The 25,101-nt window shown below is 36.1% G+C and overlaps 2 protein-coding genes across 3 annotated transcripts in view; both read right to left on the reverse strand.

The window, feature by feature from the left end:
* Window positions 1–10,982: 10,982 nt before the first annotated feature.
* On the reverse strand, window positions 10,983–19,406 carry fkbp6 (FKBP prolyl isomerase 6). Of its 2 annotated transcripts, none has more exons than XM_022678770.2 (9): window positions 19,130–19,406; window positions 16,628–16,745; window positions 16,429–16,518; window positions 15,523–15,725; window positions 14,745–14,891; window positions 13,962–14,159; window positions 13,030–13,139; window positions 12,848–12,925; window positions 10,983–11,237 (listed from the first exon to the last, which is right to left on the reverse strand). In XM_022678770.2, exons 1-8 carry the CDS (start codon window positions 19,214–19,216, stop codon window positions 12,850–12,852), a joined length of 1,029 nt encoding a protein of 342 aa, XP_022534491.1. In that variant the 5' UTR covers window positions 19,217–19,406; the 3' UTR covers window positions 10,983–11,237; window positions 12,848–12,849. The 2 variants fall into 2 exon arrangements, with proteins under 2 accessions (XP_022534491.1, XP_007245276.2); XM_007245214.4 differs by having other exon boundaries at window positions 14,745–14,864; window positions 19,130–19,396.
* A 1,597-nt stretch (window positions 19,407–21,003) lies between these two features.
* zgc:193711 (uncharacterized protein LOC569781 homolog) overlaps window positions 21,004–25,101 on the reverse strand; it is a 7,491-nt gene continuing 3,393 nt past the window's right edge. Inside the window, exons 2-4 of the mRNA XM_007245215.4 lie at window positions 23,903–23,952; window positions 23,317–23,351; window positions 21,004–21,880 (exon numbers count right to left, since the gene is read on the reverse strand). Of these exons, the coding sequence (XP_007245277.2) occupies window positions 21,542–21,880; window positions 23,317–23,351; window positions 23,903–23,952 (424 nt within the window). The 3' untranslated portion in view covers window positions 21,004–21,541. The remainder of the gene's footprint in view (window positions 21,881–23,316; window positions 23,352–23,902; window positions 23,953–25,101) is intronic.

A 25,101-nucleotide genomic window follows, 5' to 3' on the forward strand; every position in this document is an offset into this window, starting at 1 on the left:
TCTGTTCATTTTATACGCACTATGTAATGAAATTTGACTTGCTTTGTCCTGACTTCAGAGAAACGGATGAAATCGAAGGTCCAGACCAAGCAATGTGCCAGGAATGGACTTGCAGTGCTGTGTAAACTGACAATTATGTGGTTTAGAAAATGAAAAAAAAAGGACGAACCACAGATTTGACTGACATTTTGAATGATGGTCAGTGGGTAAACCTAATAGCAGACAATTTTACATATGCTGAAAATATTTTAATTCACTTAGCTTTTCAATATGGTTTTAGTTTTAATGAGCATGTCTGTGGATCAAAGAAATGTTAAATGGTAAATGCCTGCGCTTCAAGGAAATTCAGTTGGGATCAACTATCAAACTGTTAATTCACGTCAATTTGGCAGAAACAGACTGGTCAGTGTCAAGCCTTATTCACTTGATAAGACCTTATAACCTACTGTATGCTGTGGGGCTACATTTTTACACTGTTTTGAAGCAATATTATGTAATGGCATGTATTGCAGCATTATTGGGGTTGCCTCTTTCACTGGGGGCTCCACTGTTGAAGCTCATATCCACCCTTTAACCCAACACAAGGGGGGTGAATAAAACTCCACCTGGAGAACTGCCACAACTAAATCCCATTTACCTAAACACCTGAATACCTAACCTCCTCTTAATAATATAAAAAAACCTTAATTAACTTCAAACTAAGAAAAAGGGTGTCTGAGAGCTCATATATTTGTTAAAACAGTTGTAGTAAACAACACAGTCTTTAGGTTTTCTTAAATAATGAGCAATTATCACTATATTAAACTGGAACCCAGTCAAATGGAACACAGGTGAAATGCAGATCTGGAAAAAAAAAGAGGCCACGTTAGTTTCTTTGATTTGACCAAATTTAAATCCTCTGCTTGAATTTTTGCACCCGGAGTGGCATAAAGTTACCCAAAAGCAGTGTGTAAGACTGGTGGAGGAGAACAGGGTTATTCCACCAAATATAAATTTCTAAACTCTTAAAACTTTATGAATATGAACTTGATTTCTTTGCATTATTTGTGGTCTGAAAGCTCTGTATCTTTTTTTTCAGCAAATTTCTAATTTTCTGCAAATAAATGCTCTAAATGACAATATTTTATTTGGAATTTGGGAGAAATGTTGTCTGTAGTTTATAAAATAAAACAACAATGTTCATTTTACTCAAACATATACCTATAAATAGCAAAATCAGAGAAGCTTGTTTGGAAACTGTGCTCTCTTAGTTTTTTCCAGAGATGTTTATTACCCTTTTCTGACATAGGACTTCTGAGGTAAATGGTTTTAAAAAAGTACTAATAAACAAGTTGACTAAAAATAAAAACACCTGCCCAAATTGCTTTTATTGCTTCTTCCCCTACCCATTGGTTTCTACTGTAAATGTTTTAATACAACATTTCTTCTGTTATGAATTGAGAAAGTATTAAAAAAATTAGTGTCAGCGATAACTGACTGAATGGTTCAGATGCAGCAGGCAGAGATTAGGTTGAAAAGTTCAGTAGGATTCCTTTAAGACACAGTATAGCAAGTGCCAGACTGAATGCAAAATTAGTCTGAGCTTTCCCTGAACCCCAGCACTACGTTCCCAGTGTACACGAGGTCACATCCAAGGTGCTTCAGAATCACTTCCCTGTGTCTATCATTCAATTCACATTTTCCTCCTTTTACTCTCTATATCCCCCCTTTATATCTCTCTTTAATCTATTCTTCCTTTGTTCCCTTCGCCGCTACTCCAGCATAAACACACACACGCAGCTCTGATCCTTGTCTGCCGTGTAGGGCAGGGAGGGGAGGAGGGAACGGGTAAAGAAAAACACTAGTCATTTTTGGCACAGCCTCCTGCGGCCACACAATATCAGCCCTTGTTCTTCAAGAGTGCAGAGTAGCTTCAGGAGGAATTATGATGTGAAATTAAGCAAACACTGGCAGCCTAAAATTGTCTGTGCTAAAAGCAAACTGCACACAGAAAACTCGGTCAAGTGACCTTTACATCCTCTTCTAAGCAGAAGAACCATTTCTGAGGCTGCACATGAGAAAAGCTCAGACATCAAAATGTTAACAAAATAAATTTAGACTAGATTAACCACCCATGAAGAAATACTGATGTAACCACAGTGCATAATGAGGACCAGACTGTCTTTCCTCTCCCATAATTACTCCAAAAACCTTGAAATTAATTTATTAGAAATTTGTTTTTATCTGTACCAAAATTGCCAACATTTTTAATCAGGTTTTGAATATGTTTTGTATCTAGATGCTCATGCTCAAACTGCAAAAAAAAAAAAAAAACTAAAATCTGCACTAGTGGACAAAATTACACAAACCATATTAAAGTAAAAATAAAATATTAAAACTCAAATAAATTAGAAGGACTTCCTTTAGATCTACACTTGAGAAAAAGTACAAAAGTATTTGCCTTCGTGAGAAGGGGTAATTGCACAGAGCATGCAGTAGAATCATTTCAAACTGGGTGGGTGTGATGTGGTCTCCTTTCAGAGCGGATGAATCTAATTCCAGGTTATGTTCAAACAGAGAGAGACTGAGTGTGCTTAGTCAGAAACTTCACTTCTACTACATACTTTGTTTTTAGTATGAGTGAATGAGCTACTGAGGTCTGTGTTTCCTCTTCTGAAGTCTCCATTGCTCCACCAGCCGCTTGCGTTCAGTAAAACTGAGCTGGAGCCTTTTTTAGAGGCTGTACATGTGACGTAAGTACGTAAAGACGTGTGACGTGGTCAGAAGAACTCTCGCAAAAAACGACCCGACACCCCAGTTTATAGAATGACTATATTAGGCTTAGCACTCTGGTACCAATAAACACAATATTTTATCCCTTCTTCATTTAGAAATGCTTCTGCTTTTGAAAAGCTCACTTGCAAAAGCAGATAAAAATATGTTTAAAGCACAGCACATATCCTGTTTTTGAAAACAAACTCCACTTCACTCATGGAAAGAGCCACAACCACCTCCTTTAACTGTATGAAAAAAAAAAAAGCTTTTTAATGGAAAATGTATTACTGTAACAAGAGTCCTATTTTTAAAACCTAAATTAAACTATGAAATATGGAACAAGGCTGTAGAATATTAAAATTCAGTTGACAAAGCTCTTTAGCATTTCTAATACTTCTGTATTTATCAAGTGTTTATGTATTTTTTTTTTAATACCGCATTTGCCTACTCTTCTAAATGGTTTCTGAAGAAATTGCTTATACATACTACTGTTCATTTCCTATCATCTTAACAAATCTTACAGAAAAGTAGACAGAATGTATACAGAGGATTCTTTCTAGTTTATTTTTTTTCTTTCAGCATCAGTAGCTCATTTCAAATTGATTAATTTTATTGCCCCACATTTGTGTGTACCACAGTAATTCTCTTAAACAACTTTAATACTAGTCTTTGGACATCTTGTCTTTGGACTTTACTGAAATCAACTCTTTTTACCAGTGTTAAATATGAGGATAATACAAAAAGTATACATTTAAACCAAGTCAGGAAAATATCTATTTTCCGCGAAGGGCACATAAATACATCATTAGCAGTTCAGTTTCTATTTGTCCCATCTGCTAGAGACCAACAAACCCTATTTATGCAGGATACAGAACACAAAACAATGGAAATCAACTGGAGGCAGAATTCAGCTTTAGGTAAATGAGCGGTTTGCAGAGAGACGTCTCCACTGGCCTATTAAAACTCTGCTGGGTAGTTGTGTTCTTGGCACAGTGGCCAGAGGTAGCCGTGAGGACTGTTTTACCTCTCACTCTTCTGAATGCGAGTGTTGTGAAGGACACGGCAGTCTTTTTAAAGGTCCCGTGTTTACATTCTTTGTGTATTTTATTTTCCCCAAAGTCCACTTATAACATTTTAATGGGTTGCATATTTACCAGAAATAGTCATAATTCATTTTTACATGATTATTTCCCAACCACTCTGTAGAAGCCAGAACTGAACAGGCTGTTTGTGCTACATTTAATCTATGCTAAACATATGCAAAATGAGCCATATCTTTTGCATATGGTTCATTTTTGTTATTTTAGTTTTAGTTTTTTTTTTAAATATGATTAATTCTGCAAATAACCAGCAACTGTATACTGAAACAATGCTATTTAACATTTTTATTTTAATATAACAGAGTCAGAATTATTGTGATGTGCCACTGAATTGGGATTGGGAGAATAATGTTGCTGCTGTTGCTAATCATTTTGGAGAGGTGGGAAGGCTAATTCTGCATTAAGTCACATATGTAAAAAAATAAATAAAAATGGTAAAATTGTAACGCCAGTCTATGTACCATTTTCACTTTCAGTAACGGTTCTGAATCTGTCAGCTTGTCCAGAAAATGTGTCCTTTAGTTGTCTAAAGCGTAAATTAACCTTCCTTTTTGCAGAGTGAGTACAACAGCAAGAATGTCTATTTTTCTTTGTGTTGCTTAACAGCATGAATGGATGTTTACTGTTCCTGATAAAACCAAGAATTTCATACACTTTCACCAGAGACAGCCAAACTTTTACACAAGACTATCAATGCTAACCAGGGATAAAAACTAAAACTTCCAAATTGTGCTTTTAAGTAAAATAAAAAACTGCCTCCTCTGGTAAAAAAGATTACATTCTAAGTCATTTAAAAGCATTTCTATTAGACTATTCATCAATGGGGGCAGCTATGGCCAAAGTTTAAAGAAGCAGGCTTTGGGCCTCAGGACCATCATCCACAGCTAAGGTACCCTTGTAGTCCCCTGAGCAAGACACATAAACCCCAATTTCATCCTGGGAGCTAATGTGAGTGCTATGTGTTTTTAGCACCAAAATCACTAGTGAATGTGTGTGTTGGTGACTGGTTGTGCTGTAATCGCAAGTCACTAATTACACACATATACCGTGTGGGAAAACGCAGACTCATCTGGCTGCTCTCCAAAAATGCGTTTTGTAACAAGAACACACCATGCAGTACATATGCTGGTTGGTGTGATTCTCTCTCTATAAAATCCCATTGGCTGTAGTAAAGAGTGAACTTAAACTAGTGAAAAAAAACACTAACAAGACATTATTTGAGCACAAATAACTCAGCTAGTTTAAGTTAGTGAGTGAGTGCATTATAACCCAGTAATCATTGGGCACAGAGTAGGTACCAGCCCTGGGCAGGTTTCCAGTTAACTGCAGCATTCCATACACACTCATATTTACTCATATTTTACTATGGTAAAATAAAAAAATATGCTCTGGTGTTTCTATTTAGCCCTGCTTTAGATCACTGAATTGCTGCTCTTAGAAGACAGACAGGTTTTGGCTCTTGCTCAAAATCAAAATGCAATGCAAAACATTAATTAAAAATTCAAATACGTTTTTTTTTTTTTTTGTGTATTTTCCTGTAGCCACAACCTGTGGTCGTGCTTGGCCATTTCATTAGAAACACTGAGAGGTTGCGACAAAAGCTTTCAAATATTATTGGAATAATCCAAACATATATGAGGTCTGTAACCTCCTTATCCCCCAATGAAACACTCATTTACTGCTGTCATCCGATTTCCTGTTTTTTTTTTTTTCTCTTCTCCTTGACATACATTACTGACATACGTCACATTACTGCAAATCTGATACCCATCATATCATATAACACCATATATTGAATTGACCCAAAACAGTATTAAAAAAGTCAGATTAAATTAGTTTTTTTGCTGTTTTTTTACTGCCACACAAGCAACACACCTGACGAAAGAGATCAGATTGGGCCACATTTACCTGTTTTATGAACGTAACATCAATCTCTTTCCACCAACACTTCCACAAAAGCCACTGGACTCACTGGTTTTATATACCCAGCATCCTAGCATGTACCTTAGGCCAGAATAAACAGCAGCCAGGAAGGGAGCTCTTGGCTACCATCAACAAAGAAGCACTGTGCTGCACTAGGTGCCTCTGCTGAACCCGCAAAGCCCTCCACCCTTTCAAACATCCCCATGGGTTTAAAAAAATGGTTCTTTCTATGCCAGCCATACTGTACATGAAACATATTTCAAGCGGAGCTTTATGAATCTTTCTCTGAAACCTGGAAGTAATTATGTGGCAGTTAAGGGGCTTGACAAAAACAAGGTTCTTCTACTTAATATGCAAGAAGAGTTTAACAAAACTCCACTGCAGTCCTCAGAAGTGCCCCAGCAAGTTCTTTCCTGCCACCCTAAAATGAGAGGGGCCAAATGGGAAGCCCTGAGGTACCTTATTGCCAACACCCACAAGGAACTCATTCAAGGAGATGAGGCACAGGAGGTTTAAATAATAAAAAAGGTCCCCCTGCATACTACACTGCCTACTCTAAATTTAGAGGCGCGTTACTCTGGACTGCAGCAAGCGTGTTTAATCAGAGGTAAGGAGAACCCTGGGCGGGCAAGAGAAAGAGGAAGACATAGAGAGAGCGAAAAAGAGAGAGAGAGAGAGAGAGAATCCTTACTAATCATTTCTGACTAGGTCTCTTGGCAACGAAAAATGAGGAGTGCATTAATTACACAGAATCTCTATATCATCTCTTTTTTATAAGTCCAATGGAATCTAGAAAATAAATATAATAAATCTATATAACAAAGAAACTACTGTATAAATGTATAGTTATAAAATCGAACAGTGCAAGTGTGAGAGAATGAGAGCACCAGGATTTTAAAAAGAATGAAAAAGCTATGTAATCAAGTTACATAATACAACTACATGCCATTCATCATCGGACAGGAGCTACTATTGTGTCCCATGACTTTTGCCATGTCTTATGGAAGCTAACATACTCACTCGCACTGACGTGAAATATTTGTATGGTGTGTGCTGCCTTGAATGGTCATGTGATTTCTGCTTGTTTGTTCTTAAGGACAATTCTAGCCAGATGTTGCCGGTCACAATCATTAACACCCACTGAGCTGTCCACTGTAGGTGGTAACCCCCTTTATGACAAATTCCTAGTATAAGTGACATTGCGGATCAAGGAATGTTAAATGTCTGCACTCATTTAAGTAATGAAACGATATGCCATGACTATTGGCATATCAGTGCGTGTAGAAGTTACAAAACAATCTTAATAACAAAAGCTGCAATGTATTAATAAAGTATGTATATAACATGTGTGAGAGTGAGTGTATCATCATAATAAGAGAGAAGAGAGTAAGAGAAGAGAGAGATGTCTTTAAAATGTTTTTTTTTTTTAAATAGACACACTCCAGCCATCGATGACGACTGAGGTTATGAATAGGACATTGATCTGCCAGACCAGGGATGAGGGAGTACATGGAAAGCATCATTTGCCAAAGTTATTGGTGCATAAATCACAGTTGCTGCCACACAACTGATTTAATGTCTACAATTTTAAGGCCTTTTTCTCCATCCCTTCATTGCCCCCTTCCACTCTGAATCATCTATAGCATGCTGGACCAAGGCTGGTGGTCACACTGCAGTAGTGGGCTGTTAGACCAGTTATACCAAGTCTGAAGACCAGCCCTCTCTGTGGCACACCACAGCCTTGTCTGCCTGAGGCCAGATGCTTGTGGGGTCGGAGGGATCTGTCAGCACCACCAGTTAGATTGACCTATAGGCAACAGCCGCCCGAGAGCTGTCCCACTTTTGTTGGAGTAACTGTCTCTACTGTCTAGGCTTTGTACAAGATTACATTCCGCAACAAGAGCATTAATGAGGTTGGGATGCTGGATGTTCACCACTCCACCTCATCCTCAACTCCTAACATGTCTTAAAAGTAATGTATAAAACACCATCATACTTTAGAGTTGCACGTACAGCTCTAGAAAGAAAAAAAACAAGAAACCACTTAAAAAATTATGATTTTCTTTGATTTTACCAAATTAAAAACCAAAAGGAATATAATCAAGAGGAAGATGGATGATCACAGGCCATCAAACCAAGCTGAACTGCTTGAAGTTTTGCACCAGGAGTGGCATTAAGTTATCCAAAAGCAGTGTGTAAGACTGGTGGAGGAGAACATGCCAAGATGCATGAAAATGGTGATTAAAAACCAGGGTTATTCCACCAAATATTGATTTCTGAACTCTTAAAACTTTATGAATATGAACTTGTTTTCTTTGCATTATTTGAGGTCTGAAAGCGCTTCATCTTTTTTGTTATTTCAGCCATTTCTCATTTTCTGCAAATAAATGCTCTAAATGACCATATTTTTATTTGGAATTTGGGAGAAATTTTGTCCATAGTTTATTGAATCAAACAACAATGTTAATTTAACTCAAACATATACCTATGAATAGCAAAATCAGAGAAACTGATTCAGAAACTGAAGTGCTCTCTTAATTATTTCCAGAGCTGTATGTCAGCAACGGGGGCAATTATATGTGAACATAGAGTGCTGTTTTTCAGGAGAAGAAAATGCCTTCTTTTAGTGTAAGTCAATATAAAACAATTATTTCTATTTGTCTGTTAACCATGACCTTTTGAAACCATCTGCCATTTTCAAATGACATAAACATCTGAAAAGCATTAAAAAAAGAAAACAAGAATTTTGCCATTTTGTTTCATTTTCACCATTTTGAAGAAAGAGATGATGTGCTGTTCTCCCTCATGAGCTATACTATTAAGCAGGGAAAACACAGAACCTAGCTTGGTTTCTTTTAGAAAACTGATAAACCTGACGTCAAACCATATAATTTGATATGTATATGGAAGAAGAAGAAGGATTAAAGAACAAGTCCCTCAGGTAATGCAGTATAACTATGAACACGCTTCAGGTGTCAGCATGCCCATGGTGGGATACAGACTTGGCGGATGGGATCCTGGATGTTGATACTATCTCTACCGATGGGAGGCCTCCCTAATTTTGCTTGTGTGTAGTGGAGTGCAGCATCATCTTATCAGGTCAACCTTTCCTCTGAATCTATCTCAGATCAAAATGCACAAACACACACAAAATGAGGCCAAAACACACCGATTTCCTGTTTAGGAACATGCTAGGGCTAGCAAAGACAGCTAGGCCCATTGTGTTCAATGCTATCTTGTGTCTCCGTTTTGAGATGATATCAGCGTTGAGCTTGCACGCAGAACTCGTGCAGACAAACAAGCGTGCCGTGTCTCTGCTTCTACACAGTCTAAACAGGGCAGTCTCCAAAACACCACCTGAAGAGGGAGGCTTCTTTCACACTCCAACACACTGGCATGCTAGTCTGACAAAATATTTTGGGACAAGTCACTCTTAGTACACGGAAGCATCTCTCTTAGTTTACAATACTAATAGTAAGGCACTAAAGGAATACAGTAGTTGTGCAGGGAAGACTTTCCTCTATGTTTAGGTAGAACTGCTGTAAGTATATGATTGCATTCAGTGGCAAGAGCATTAGTGATAAACAAGTTGACACCTTGCCTAATGTCTATGTTGCTCTGCTCCATATTCCTTTTCTATTGGCATTTGTTCTCTACAGGCACTAGCTCTGTATATGCACATTTAGCTCTGGAAATAAATAAGAGACCACTTCAGTTTCTGAATCAGTTTCTCCAATTTAGCTATTTATAGGTATATGTTTGAGTAAAATGAACATTGTTGTTTTATTCTATAAACGACGGACAACATTTCGCCCAAATTCCAAATAAAAATATGGTCATTTAGAGCATTTATTTGCAGAAAATGAGAAATGGCTGAAATAACAAAAAAGAAGCAGGGCTTTCAGACCACAAATATATATATATATATATACATATATATATATATATATATATATATATATATATGTATATATATATATATATATATATATATATGTATATATATATATATAATAACTTTATTCCACTCCTGGTGCAAAAATTCAAGCAGTTCAGTTTGGTTTAATGGCTTGTGATCATCCATCTTCCTCTTGTTTATATTCCAGAGGTTTTAAATTTGGTAAAAAAATAAATAAATAAAAAACGCTACATTTTTTTTTCTTCAGAGCTGTATTTGGCAATGGATGCAACTTTAGAAGTTACAACATGAATTTGGCCTACACGTCCTACAATACACATTACTAGGCATCCAAGGAAGGATGAAAAAGGATTGGAAGAAAGCACAGCTTCCAAGCTCCACAGCTACAAACGCCTGTGGAAGCCAGATCACCAATATCAGTAGAACCAGAGATTGGTTTTATGGACCACTCCCAAAAAAACAGTGCTTACACTTGAGCAAGTGCTCCAACTTCTGGAAAACAGGCTAGTGTGAATCCTGCTGAGACACTCAGTCATTCAGAGCCTGGAAACTTGCACTTTTATTTAATTTAAAAATACTAGTGCAAAAGTGCACACTTTGGACAATAATAAGTAAGTATAATAAAGTATTACTCAATTACTCAAAATTTCCCCCACCAACCAGACATATTTCCTACTGAATGTAAAACAGAATAAGATTACTGTTGAAATAAGGTGGGGCCTTATACTGTAGCTCAAAACTGGCCTTACGATCACTCATAACAATTCATTCTCTGCAGAACAAGTCATAACGTTAGAACACCACCATAGAAGCAATGGGTCAGCTTGAAGCAATTACTAATGCATTACTCTGGTTTACAGGCCCCGAAACAGTGATGGTAATTGGCTCTATGATGTGATAATGCATTGCCACAGTGAATGCCCAGAGCACTGTGTTTTTCTTGCGTTCACAGATTATTTGCATCACTGGATGGTGACTAACGGGTTTAAATAGGCAGCGAGGCTTGCCAGGAATACACACAGCAGTCCAGAGAGAATGGAAACAGGAGGAGGCCTGACTAAATTCAAACCGAGAAAGCAACTGTAAGTCTGTCTATAAAAAGGAGGCAATTTGTGCAAAGTTAGTCAGAATACAATGTGTATTGAAAGCTTGTGACACAAAACGGTTTTGGTCATTCATCTAAGAAACTCAAACTAACATGACAACATTATAACTTGTATACTCATAAATGTAACTTGGAATTCTGAAATTCCTAAACAATTAATTCAAGAAAACAATACAATCACTTATATATCTAATGATATATTTTAAATAGAAACATTTGTATATAACATTTGCCAGCAAGGTGGAGTTAATAATACATTAAACAAAAACAACAGTAGAAAAAAAAACCTCAACTAATCACAGTTTCCAAAGATTTGATATAACAACAGTTTCTGATTGACCTTATAAGCTCACGTGATGAAATCCAATTCTGCATCCACGATACTTGGAAGGTATTCTCCATTCAAGTCTTGTTGCTGCTTCATAATTTGGTTATGCTGTAAAAAACATATGACAAATTGCATATACTGGACAAAGGTATTAAAAAATTTTAGTCATATGGTATAATGTAATTTTATAATGCAAACAAGCAAAGTCAAATATAAAGTGACACACAAAATTTAATCAAACCCCAAATTAAAAATTACTGATCCATTTTTACAAAAACTGTCTATGGATAAGTTCACATTACAAGCCACATTGCTCAAACACTTTTTGCTCAGATCGGATTGGATTGACGGTTCACATTCACAAATGTAAGTGATCTGTATCTGTGTGTAATGTGAATGAATCTGTTCCTGAAACGCCTCACACGCGCACATTAATACGTGTATAAACGTTGCCTTCTTACCAACAACAAAAACGTCATATTTGAGAGACGACTCGTAGGTTTATAAAGGTGAAATGGATGTGTTAGCAGCTCATATGTGGAGCATCTTTTGCTGGAGTGGAGAAACAGGAAACAGCTGGTCTGAAATACATGCTCAGGTCGAGGAAGTGAAAAAAGGCAAGGTGGTTTGCTTTTGCTGTTTTTTGCAGCTATAGCTGCACAGCTGCACCAAGAGATGTGTGGGTATGAGAAGGAGCACATAGCTTTCAAACATTGCCCGTTTACTCAGTGGCAATATTTACTACTTATTTACTAGTTATTTACAAATGAACATGCTCTGATCTGTATAAATGAGGAGAGATTAAAATACTGTGAAATAACTGAAGTTAAGTATTTAATCAATGTTTCTCCATGAACTGACTCCATGTTCAATGTATATAAACTCATTCAAATTGCAGCCAGTGACTGTTCACTGCGGAAGCAACAGGCATAAAAGCATGAATGTGCATATACTGTACCGTACGTGCCCATTCAACAACACATTTTTTACATTGCTGACAGATATGGTTACAGTCACTTATATCATTGAATGTCAATCACCTGGATAAAAAAAAAAGTCAAAGTCCAACCTAAGCAAAAAATAGATAGGCATATAATATGCAAGTAGCCTTTGAGTTCAGACACTTATTAAAATTACTCTATTCTCCCTAGAGTCAAACTCTTTAGCAGAACCAACCAGAATGTTTCACAGGGCAGTCAAACAGAGTGTAAAACTCAGAGCAAGTTTTTTTTTTTTTTTATGAGCTTGCCATCCCACGGTGGTATTAATAATGTTTGGGAGGCAAAATCATCATTGTGCTCAAAAAAGCAATAGCCTTATATTTGACATAAAACTCTATATTTAGATCATGTCATTTAGAAAGGCAACTAATTTGTCATTTATGAATGTAAAAAATTAGTTTAGGCAAATCAACTACTGCTATTTATGCTTCAACCGTGTAAAAAGTTCTGGAAATGTGCTAGTGTGTTTTATTAGTTCATTCAGCCTAGACAGTGTAAAGGCTTTGTTAAAAAATGCCAATAATAATAATCAGGGATAAACCTACACTGAATGCAGAGTCTGTACCTGAAATCAAGTTTTAGAGGATGCATGGTTCTTGTGTTGCTGGAACGGTTTATTATTTCACTCACAGCTGCTCTAACACTGCCCCCTTGTGATAAACCATGACTTTTTAGATAAAAAATGTATATAAGTTTTCATATCTTTGTAAATCTTACCTTTACTTCTCTGGCCTAAAACCAGAAAACATCTTGGCACACAAATCTTTCTCTTTGTCCAGGCAGTCCTTGTAACAACTGCAAACAAGCAAAAGCTTTAGGCCTCCCCTTAAACATCTACATGCCTGAGGTTAACTAAACACAGTCCACACAAAACTGTCAAGTACTTAAGGAAAACTTACGTGGCCAGCTTTCTTAGCAAATTGTTAATATCAATATCAAATGGCTTCTTGGCCTGAGCTCTTGTGAGGTAATCTTGTGCCCCATCATAGTCGTCCATTTCCAAACACGCCTAATGAAAAACGAGCAACACAAAAAGATAAACATATCAAAATCACACAATGTGCAAATTACTCTATCATTCATATCTGGCAAATCTTGCATTCTTGCTGGATTATTATATGTTAGGTCAGGTAAATAGATGGGACTTTGGCATTCCCACTATAATGCTCCTGTATAACGCTGCACTTCAGTGGAGTGACTTTACTGCACCTTACATCCTGACTGGTAAAATTATACATAAGGCTCACCAGATTATAAGGCGCACAGTCAATTTTAAGAAAACTTAAGGATTTTAAGAGCCCCTTTTAGTGCGAAAAATACAGTATGCAAAATGTGAATCCAAATTCTAACAGTTCCTAAATTGCAATTGGTCCTGTAGAGGAAAAGCTAGTTTCCAGTGCCCTCTGCTGGAAACATCAATTTTAATAATAGTAATTTCTAAAATAAAAATTGTTTCTTCATAAATAATTGAAAAGGAAAAAAAATACCTAATTAGTCAAATGTTTGTTTTACAGATTCTACTGAATTTAAATAATTTATTGCATACTTTAACCATTTTTTTATTAATATCAAAATAAACTAGTAAGCCCAAACACATTTTCTCACTTAAATGCATGATGGTAATAAAGCTGTGAAAAACTCTAAACTTATGTTTCCTTCTGAATTATTATTTTTTTTGAAAACTGAATTTATGAATCTACCTCTCCAACATAAACAGACAATAATACACACATTCCAAATACATATTTTGGTTTCTACAGAACTGCTGGAAAAAACGCATGAGTACTGAGCCCTAATAAACATATAGCTGTACAAAAATAATCCCTCCAACCTGGCCACAGCGGAAGAGGGCTTTGGTGCTGTTTGGGTTGATCTTCAGTGCTTTCTTGCCGTACTGCAGGGCTTTCTGAGGCCTCTCCAGTCGCAGGTAGGTGAAGGAAAGGTTGAGTAAAAAGGGCAACATGGCCTCTTCAATGCGCCACCTCTCCTCTTCATTCATCGGCTCACGGTTCTGGAGGAGAGTCACAGCCTGCAGCGCAACAACACAAACAAATGCATAGGGTATTTGTTTGCCACTGGTCAGCACATTTCACACCCATAATAATAATAATAATTATTATTATTATTATTATTATACAGTAAAAAAAACTATAATTAATTAAATGTACAGTCAAAAGTCACAGAACACCTTTTTGTACCAGAAACAAAAGCAAAACTAAATAAAAAAGAAAATGACATCTAAAAACCTGTGTAAGCAATGGGTGATTTTAGGGCTATGTCCAGAACATGGCTGCCATCTTAAAAGCTGACATATTTCATTCTGAAATAAAAGAGTGTCTTTGACTTTTAACTCAGACTATAGTTTTGTTATAATGATCAGTTTTACACAGCCAAAAATCGGAGGAACATACAAAATTCATACAAAAAAAACATTCACTAGCTGATCTTGAATATGTTTTAGTGAAGTCCCAACAAGCGGTGTTGTTTATGAAGTCTTAGCTGCTCAACACTCCATCACATAAAGAACAGTGAAACATCTTTGCAGTGTTCACTTGAAACAAACCCAAAACAGCTTAAGTCAGCAATTATTTGCCAGTGTATTTACTGAACAAACCTGCTTGTATCGGTCCTTGGCGTCTTCATAACGGCTCTGGTTGAAGCACCGGTTTCCAAAACTTTTCTCTGTGTCAATCACGCTCAGCAACGTAGAAAGAGGAGCCGAGTTTTGCTCTTCCTGCCAAAGATTTTCCAAAGGAACACACTTTTAAAAAAACGGCAAAAGCAAACTATTCAGAACAGTCAGATATGATGCTGGATTTTCATTATCAAGCAAATTACTTAAGAAATCTGGATAAAATATGGTATATAAAGAATAGGTTTGTTTAACTCATGATCCAGTTTGATTCAAATAAACTACTGTTATTTTCTAAACTACAGTTAAACAGCTGAAATGTCTAACTGTTGAAACGTACTGCTTTAACAAAAAGAGGATATCATATGTGGACTTTCTCATGGCTGAGATTCTGTCAGTTGATTTTTCAGTTTTGTAGAGAAAAATATTAATTAAACCTATTAGCAGCGTCAGACGTGTTCTGATTAAAAAGTTACCAATGTCATTTTTTTGTTTCTAAACCCCTGACCTTCAAAATATTTTAAACCCCCCATTTTAAATTTGTTTTATTATTGAATTTTAGAAAGTTGTAGCTGTGTGCTATAAACCAAATAAAACAAGACCTGTTTCAAGAGCACAGAACAATTTATGTAAACATGATGTTAAACTTCTCCAAATTCAGCACAAAATGCTGATACTTCTCTGTCTAACCTCATTAATGTAAAACACCTCAATTTCATTTAGATCTATATTTCTTAAAAAGGAAATAAAAGATTCTCACCACAGTCAAAGCAAAAAAATTGTCCACCTGGGCTGTGTCAAAGAAGTCGAGGACTTGCACCTCGTACAGCACCATGGCCAGTGGTGGAATGAGTGGGGGGCAGCCCATCTCCCCAAAGGCATAATCGTGCTTAAAAAGAAAACGAGAACACTCTCCTTTCCTCATGGTCAGTAGTCCCAGCTCTAGACCACACAAAGTCATATCTGAAAGAGAAGGCCATGTAAATATAAAAAGAGTCTTTAAATTAACACCCTTGCAGCAGACCATGCAGAGCCTGCAAAGATTCCAAAATACCTGACTGGAGAAAATGGAATTTGCACACCTGTCAATGTCACTCTGTTGTCCCATCTCTGCCTTAACATCAAATAAGTTCCCAAAGCAAATTAAATAATGACCAAATAAAATTCAAATATAAACCTTGCTTAATAACAGCTCTAGGGTGTAAACTGGATCGTGAGATCACAATTTCGTTCCACCTCATGTACCACATGTGATGCAAATGACAATAAAATCTCCTTGAATCCTTATTGATACTTATCATAAAAATAGCTTTATCAAATGATTTTGTGCAAACCGAGAGAAAAAGAACCCCTTACGCCTCCCCCACTGCGTTTCTGTCCCCATTACTTTGGGTAATGTGGTGCAGTTAAACACGACTAATCAAAACGGAGATGTGGTGTAATTTATTTTTATATAATCATTGCAGCCCCAGTTCACAAATGTACTTAATAGGGGTGAGTCTATTTAATACTAAGCATCAGTATTGGTCCAATATTGGCAAAAATCACTGGATTACAGATCAAAACAAAAAATATATATTACACGTAAAGTATGCATCACCCTCAAAAATAATATCAACTAATCGCTGCCTGTCAAACTGCTTTAAGAATTCCAATCCTGTCTTACCTTTTCCTAACTTCATCATTTTAGGAAATTTTAGATGAGTGGATGAGTCAAACGGCTGATCAGCATACTCCAAGAATGCTGAGAAATTAACTGTGGATAAGCAGATTAAGACAGTGACAGGCAGATAGTGCTGTATATCATTCAAAACACACCAGCTGACTGTTAAATCAGTAACGAAATACAGCCTTTTCCTGCTTACCAGAGACTGTAGAATCCCTCTGTACTGCTGGGCCATCCCCTGCACGGATCACTTCTTTAAAAATCCCTCCATCTCCTAATACGTCATGCATCTGCCGAGCAAGACGCTGAAAAGGAGTCTATACAGAAAGTCATAAACAAATCTGTTAAATGATCAGAGATTCATTTTTAACAAAAATCCCAGATAGCAAAAATCATCATTAATTTTTCCATCACTAATGCACACAAACAACGCTCATCTATGAAATCAGAATTGATTTATTTGAGCATATAAATTTTACATTGATTCAACTTTATTGGTTTATATGTATGGTTTGTAACTATGTATATCTTGTTTTTATTCCATTCCTATAACATGTACTGTGATCTTGCCATGTAGAAATGGACATTTACAAAATATTATTATTAATATTATTATTTGTGGGAAGCATTTTTTACTTAAAAGCATTGAGAGTATATAATCAAACCCACAACCAATCAAAACATTTAAATAAACATTAATGTAATGTTTAACATTTTAACATTAACCAAAGCCTATTAGACAATGTTAAATAATAAATGTTGGTTAAAGGTGGTGCTGGGCAGTGTGACCAAAAATGTATATCACAGTATTTTTTAAAATTCTGACAGTTTCACAGTATATATTACAGTGTTTTTATTGTTTTATTACAAGACTTACTGTACTGATAGGAGTACATATAATATAAAATACTAATATTTTTAAAGAAGGCTTTAATTAGTACTGGGTTTACTTTGTCCCACAAAATTACACAATTTATGAAGGAATCAGACTTCATTAGCGGAAAAACAGCTGAAGAATGCAAATAATAGACCTTAAAAAGAAATAATTATTAGGTTATACAATCTTGGATGTAATATTTACCATGTAAATGTATATATGTGTTTGTTTAAGTCCAGTGGTTTTAGCCCATTGTTCAACATTATGCTCTGAAGGGGTGGGCGATATGGCTCTAAAATAATATCATGATATTTCAGGGTATTTTTGCGATAACGATATACTTGGCGATATAGGAAAACTAAAATAATTCATTCATTTCAGGAATATAGTATAATAGTATAACAGTATAATCATAATTTGGCAAAATAAATAATACAGCATAAAATAATATAATGCAGAAAAAAATATTGCAGAATATTTAGTGCATGCGTATCGTCGCTGTCCAATGAAAAACACTGATCTCCAAAACAGAAAAAACTTGTAAACTTTCAGTGGAAGTCAATGTAAAAAGAGTTTATTTCAGGTCATTTTGAAGAGTTTCTATTGGTCTATGCATTAAGAAATTTTGGCACAGTGTAAGGGACAGTTTGTCTGTTCAAATTATGTAGTAAACTAAAAATTAACAAAAATGGAGAAAAGTGTTTTTCATAGGACAGCGACGATATAAACTGCTAACTAAAACAATTATACAATAAATACACTTAAAACTTCACAGTAAATAATAGACTACTTTTAAGACAGAACATTCCTATTATCACAATATCGATTTTTAATATCATGATATTTCTGCGTCACGATATATTGTATACGCTATAATATTGCCCACCCCTAGTGCTCTGTTTAATTCTGTTTTATTCCTGGACATGTGGTAATATAAATCAATCCTTTATTCATCACACATTTGGGATATTTTAAGTCACATATGTGTCCATAAATGTACAATAATCAATAATTTACAATTACAATAATTAACAATCATACGTATTGCATATTTGAGGTGAATAGCTAATTCTGGTATGTAAATTTATGAGTGTTTAAATTCAAATTCAAAATTCAATTGTTTAAAGTGGTTAAATTCAGGGGTAACTGAGTGAGACACATAAGCCTAATATGTGCACTATTTACCCTGCGTTTAAAAAGTAAAAAAGTAGTTGTTTTGTCCTAAATACCTCCTAAAAATATTATTAAAGTGTTCACCAGTAAACCAATCACTAAGAAAACCGAAGCAGGAGTCAACGCATGCGCAGAATCCCCCTGGCTTGAACCCTTCTCATATTATCACGTATGATATGATATAGCTAGTACACCCCTATTTACAATATAAAAAAATAAAAAAAGACAACAAAAACACATTCACTGAGAAGAGGTGTGTCCAAACGTTTGACTGGTACTACTCTATTTAGTTATACATACATATAATTATATAAAAACGTTCTAAACGTACTTATATAATATTCTTCTCCCACAAAACAGTGACTCAAATTAATAGTAGCTAACGATACCTAGGTCAGATGGCTAGTTTGTTAGCTCCTTATCAGCTAACGGGAGTTAGGCTAGCTAATCTAACTAGCTTATCTAAGATGATTTAAACTAGCTTGGTAGCCATGTGAACATTCAGTTAGCTAAGGAACAATTTAGCTAACTACTAAGCTGGTTATGTTAACTATGTTAACTAGCTTAGTGAACTACCCCAGCCTTACCAACTCTCTTACAGACCACCCAAACAACATTTAACGTATACAGACTATAAACTGTCTAACTTACCTGAATTCCCTCTCGATGGAGCTCCTCTGGATGAATGAACTGCCTGATTCTTGTAGACACTCCGTTTGTCTGCATGATTCTGGACATAGTTAACTCGATTTAATTAACTGTGAACCTAAATTTTGGTAAATCCTGAGAACTATTAACATACAGCCCGCGCTATAACAGCAGCTGCAGTCAGTGCAGTTCACTACCATCACACCTCGTAATTAATTTCAGAGGCCAAAAGGTCAAAATCAGAAGCAAACTTTTTAGCAGTTGACAATATTTTAGCTGTTCTTACTACAGCAGGGTCTGTTGTAAATATTATATATAATTACAGCTCTGAAAAAAAAAACATTAGTTTCTGATGCTATTGCTATTTATAGATATATGTTTGAATAAAAATGAACATTGTTGTTTTATTCTATAAACTACGGACAACATTTCTCCCAAATTCCACATTAAAAATATTGTCGTTTAGAGCATTTCGTTGGAGAAAATTAGAAATTTAACGCATCAGTTTTAATGCATCTTGGCACATTCCCCTCCACCAGTCTTACACACTGCTTTTGGATGACTTCATGCCATTCCTGGTGCTTCCGCTTGGTTAGATGGCTTGTGGCCATCCATCTTCCTCTTGATTATATTCCAGAGGATTATTATTATTATTATTTTTTTTTTTTCAAATAAAAAAAAAAAATCAAAGAAACTCATAATTTTTAAATGGTCTCTTATTTTTTCCAGAGCTGTATGTTACATTAGTTCCGAATAGTGGGAACAATGAAAGCCACGAGACTCCAAACATGTCCAAGTATAAGTCTGCATTTAGCAATCATTCTTGTGGCACATGATGGTGAGAGGGGCTGTATTGTGAATGGGAATGGGAGTATAATGTTGAGCTCCAGAAGAGGGCACTGTTGGTCTAATTTAAGAGTCTACACCAAGACCACACCACAGTAGATCAAGGTTCAAATTGTGTTTGAAACACAGTGGCACTTAAAAGTTTGTGAACCCTTTAGAATTTTATTTATTTATGCATAAACACAAGTCCTAAAAGCAGATATAGTGAACCTAGTTAAACAAATTAGATAAAAAAAATATTATACTTGATTATCTATTTATTGAGAAAAAATATTTTGTGACCAGCAAAAGTATGTGAACCTCTAGAATTAACAGTTGGTTAGAAGGTGAAATTAGAATCAGGTGTTTTCAATCAATGGTGTGACAAGCAGTGGGCACCCTGTTTTATTTAAAGAACAGGGATCTATCAAAGTCTGCTCTTCAAAACACATTTGTAAAAGTGTATCATGGCATGAACAAATTCATTTTTTTAAGGATCTCTGAAAAAGATTTGTTGATGCTCATCATTACAAAACCATTTCTTAAGTGTATGGACCCACCAATCCAGCCAGACAGATTGTGTACAAATGGAGGAAAGTCAGGAATATTGTTACCTCCCCAAAAGTGGTCAGCCAACAAAGATCACTCCAAGATCAAGGCTTGTTAATAGTCGGCAAGGTCACAAAGAACTCCAGAGTAACTTCTAAGCAGCTGGAGGTCTCTCTCTTATATTGGCTAATGTTAATAACAATAGTATGCATGCAGTGTTGAAATGTGAATGCCACTGCCCTTTTAAAAAGAACATTATCATTCATATGCAGTTTGCTAAAGATCATGTGGACAGAGCCAGACGTTTTGTGGATGGATGTGGCCAAAATACAACATTTTGGTATAAATGAAAAATGTTATGTTTGTAGAAATGAAAACACTGCATTTAGTATAAGAACCTAATCCCATCTATGAAACACGGTGGTGGTAGTATCATGGTTTGAAGCATCTGGGGCAGGACAGCTAAAGAATGCAGAAAAGGACAGGAAGAGATTACACGTTGATAGACATCAAATGCTTTTATTTATTGTAAACATTGCACAAAGTGAGACACAGCAGAAATAGTGGATGATTTAATATCATCTGACAATTGTATGAAATGAAATGACCAAAAAAAGAAAAAGTGGGATCGATTAGTGAAGGTTTGCTGAAGGGTAGCTATGGCGTTACTCTAATGCAGTTTTACCTAAAGCTGGTCCTGGGGCCCCCCTGCCCTGCACATCTATTGCTTTCCCTTCTCCCACCACACGTGATTTCAGAGGAGCAGTACAGTGGGTGTTAAAGCAGGACAAGCACTAAAATGTGCAGGGTGCCCTAATACCCAGGAATAAGATTGGGAAACACTGCTCTAATGATTCACATGTTGCAACCTTTATTTTTAGGCAGCCAAATGCTATTCTGAGTTAAAAGGAATGACAAATCATGTAAATTACAATTTAATGAGGATTTGACATTAATATATTGCTGATTTTCAAAAACGTAAAAAAATTTAAACATTAAAAAAATGCATACAGGTTATAAAATCTTTAAAACATGTTCCAGTCACACCATCACAGCCCGGTGTGAAGAAGTGCTCTTCTTGTGGGTAGACCTCGACTTAGATATCGGTCTCAGGAGCTCTCCAGGAGGAATTAGTATATCTGCAGGTTTGGCTGGCGACTGTGTCTTAAAACCACTTTTCAGAAAGTCTATGGTCGCATATTCTGAGGTAGAGTTATTGACCGGAGCCGCCCTCTGCCTGTCTGGCTCAGCTGCTTGTTCAGACTGCAGTACCTGGATCTCGGCGTAGTGTAAGCCATCTGTTTCTGTCTTCTTTTTCTTATTCACTGTAGCATACTCAGGATCAGCTGCCACAGGGTCGTATATATGCACATCTGCATTCTGATACACAACAAAACAAACACAGTAGTCAGGAATAGATGTTAAAAATGACCTCATAACTACGGTGGCCGAGAAAGCCCAGCGCAGTGCAAATTGAAAAGCGCTGCAAAAGCACAAAACACATCCATCAAAATTACAACACAGGCGCAGCAAATAGAAAAACGCGCTGCAAAAAGAAAAACGCGCTGCAAATAGAACCACAACACAACGGAAGTGAGTCACAACACAACGGAATTTTCCCGGGGGACCTTAAAAGATGCTGTACCAGCTGTATACAAAGGACAATAAGTGGCAAACAAGCTTCTGAAAAGTAAGTTATGTTTATTACCTGTGATTACCACGGTTGTGTGCATATTATTAAAAGTTCTGCTTCACAAAACGCCTTGTTTGCCACTTATTGTCCTTTGTACACATAGTGAAGTCCGAGACGTTACTGAAGACGCAGCTTAGCTGGTACAGTATCTTTTAAGTTCCCCCGGGAAAATTCCGTTGTGTTGTGACTCACTTCCGTTGTGTTGTGGTTCTATTTGCAGCGCGTTTTTCTATTTGCAGCGCGTTTTTCTAGTTGCAGCGCGTTTTTCTATTTGCTGCGCCTGTGTTGTAATTTTGATGGATGTGTTTTGTGCTTTTGCAGCGCTTTTCAATTTGCACTGCGTTGGGCTTTCTCGGCCACCGTACATAACCTCTCAAAGCATAACCTCCAGTTGTGCATTTATAGGTTTATAGGATGTAAAAATGGGAAAATAGGTGTGCAAAGATTTAAAATGTCCAGTGGTTAATGTGCGATTTCTCTGATATTTTTTATCAGCCTTTATGTTTTTAATCTAAAGCTCACATAAAAGTTCTTCCTACAGTGGAATATAAAATTTGACAAGCTAGGAGATTACAGAGGCAGATAGCCTAGAGTAGCAACAAATTTCCAAGTCAGCAGAGCATCATTACGACTTTAAAGCTGTAATTTTAAGGTACAAATGCTACACAACACTGCTTTAAAGATGAACTATACAGTTATGGATTTTGTTTAGAATTGATATGACTGACTAAAGCCCTGCCCACAATCTGACACAATTATGAGATCACATAAGTATGAACTGCCAGCCAGCAAGATAAATTCTGTCAAATATGTTTAACAAACAGCAGAGTAGGAAAAAATATTATTCTTGTGAGGACAGATGTATTTGCCTTTTTAAAACTTTTTTTTTTAACCAGCCAATAGTTAATTGTGTCTTTATAGTAATTTTTTGGCTGATTCTGATATGAAGCTTAAGTTTAATTTATTTTTTCAATAAATTATTTTTTAATAAAGCAAGAAACTATAATTATTTCAGAAACATTTTAACTAACTACTTATAAATGGCCACAAAGCAATGGCTGTCACTGTTGGTAAAGAAGGGGCCCAGTAGAGTTACATCATAAGCTTTGAAAAACAAATATACCTGATGGGATGGAGCAGGTGCACGTGTAGATGGAGCTGACAGAGGAAGAAAAAAACATTGTTAATTAGAATTACAGCTTAGCTTAATGCACCAGTCTCTTATTATGCAGACATCATACATATTTTCAAAAAGGGTCATAGCTGCTACTTTTTCCATGTATGTATATGCTAACATAAATACCTAAACTTTCATTAAATGTCGACTGTACTACGCTCTTATCATGTGGTTACCAATGTGTGGCTAAGTGGTAGCGCGGTGTTATTTTGGTCTTACTAGGTGGTTTTTATGGTTTTCCTGGTAGCTGCTACAATGTTTCTAACGGTTGCTGTTGTATTCCAGGGGGTTGCTATGGTGTTGTCACTACACAGCTGTTTTGCTCTTTCAAATAGTTGCTATGGTGTTGCTATGTGGTTGCAATTGTTTCTCCCGTCACTGCTATGGTGTTGCTAAGTTGTAACATAGTGATTTCTAAAGTATTCTAGGTGGTTTTCATGGTGTTTCTAATTGATTACTAGGTGGTTCTATATTACACATATTATTAATACACATATCTGGAAAACCCCATGATCATGTCCATTTCTCCTACCTTTCTTTGATGTCCGCTTCAGACTGAGTTTTCTTGGATTTAAACCCCACCTAACAAAGACAGAGAACACACATTTTGAGAAGGAATAGAGCTGTTTCTTGCTGGGAGCATAATAAACAGTTGCTTATATTTATTATTATTTAAATTAAGTCAAGTCAAGTAGTTTTATTGTCAATACTGCATATGTGCTGGACATACAGAGGGTTGAAGTTACGTTACTATCCTTCCCAAAGTTACAACAAGAACAGCAAGATAAAAATATAAATATAAAAAAAGAATGAGAGACACTAAATGTACAATGAAACAAGATTACAAATATGGACATAAAGGATAAGTCTGCAAGTCTCAGATACAATGGAGGGTTATCCATCAGCATTCAGTGTGGTGCATGATTTCTCATCACAGACCTGACAGTTTCACCAACCAGCACATGCTGGGGTTTGAACCCCCTGCTAATCAAGGAACCTACTCTCATCAGTTCCTGTTGTGCCAATTGAGGGCAGGGTAATCCTATATTATATGCATTTAAATTACAGTGGAGTCAGCTAAAATGAACCACTTTTCTGGGAAATTATTTATAAGGCCATCAAATAAGCTTTGTATAAAATCGAATCTATTTTTTACATTATTGACATGGGACTTTTAAATGATAATTTGTTTAGAAAATGTGAAAAGTATAATTGATTCAGAATTATGACAGTTAGAATACCAGTAGTTTGCCTTCAGGGCTATGACAATGTTTTGCTAAAAGTGGCCATTATCTTAAAAAAGCTAAAATTAAAGTTTCTTTTTTAAACTCCAACTTTTTAAAAAGTAAAACTGAAAGAACAGGTCAAAACATTCTTTGGAAAAAAATGATTTATTGGAACGCTTAGGTGCTTTATCGCCCTTATTGATGAGTGAAATTTGCTATTTTGTCCTTAATTGTCATACTGTTTCTCTAAAGTACTTCCTATGCCTCTCTTCCCGTTCACCATAGCAACTTCAGACCAATCGAAACTATTGTTACATGTAAAGTTGTGTTGTTGCACAATGCAAGAACACATATTGTCATGTTCTATGATGTGCTGTAACATGTATAAGAGCTATGGCACCACAATTTTATCTGGGCCATTGTACACGATGGCCCATTTTTGCTACACTCTACAAAATTTTAAAGGCCACGTTTCTCCTGTATACAGTTAATCTTTGTTCACACT

The sequence above is a fragment of the Astyanax mexicanus genome, chromosome 1 (genome assembly GCF_023375975.1).
Source record: "Astyanax mexicanus isolate ESR-SI-001 chromosome 1, AstMex3_surface, whole genome shotgun sequence".
In the NCBI taxonomy this organism is placed as follows: Eukaryota; Metazoa; Chordata; class Actinopteri; order Characiformes; family Acestrorhamphidae; genus Astyanax; species Astyanax mexicanus.

Excerpts from the sequence above, each read along its gene's own strand:
- fkbp6 (XM_022678770.2), bottom strand. The coding sequence starts at position 19,216 with ATGTCCAGAATCATGCAGACAAACGGAGTGTCTACAAGAATCAGGCAG. Across the intron at positions 16,519-16,627 it reads GAGGGATTCTACAGTCTCTG|TTAATTTCTCAGCATTCTTG; the intron begins GTAAGCAGGAAA and ends GCTTATCCACAG. Across the intron at positions 14,892-15,522 it reads ATTTTTTTGCTTTGACTGTG|TGTGTTCCTTTGGAAAATCT; the intron begins GTGAGAATCTTT and ends TTTTTTTAAAAG.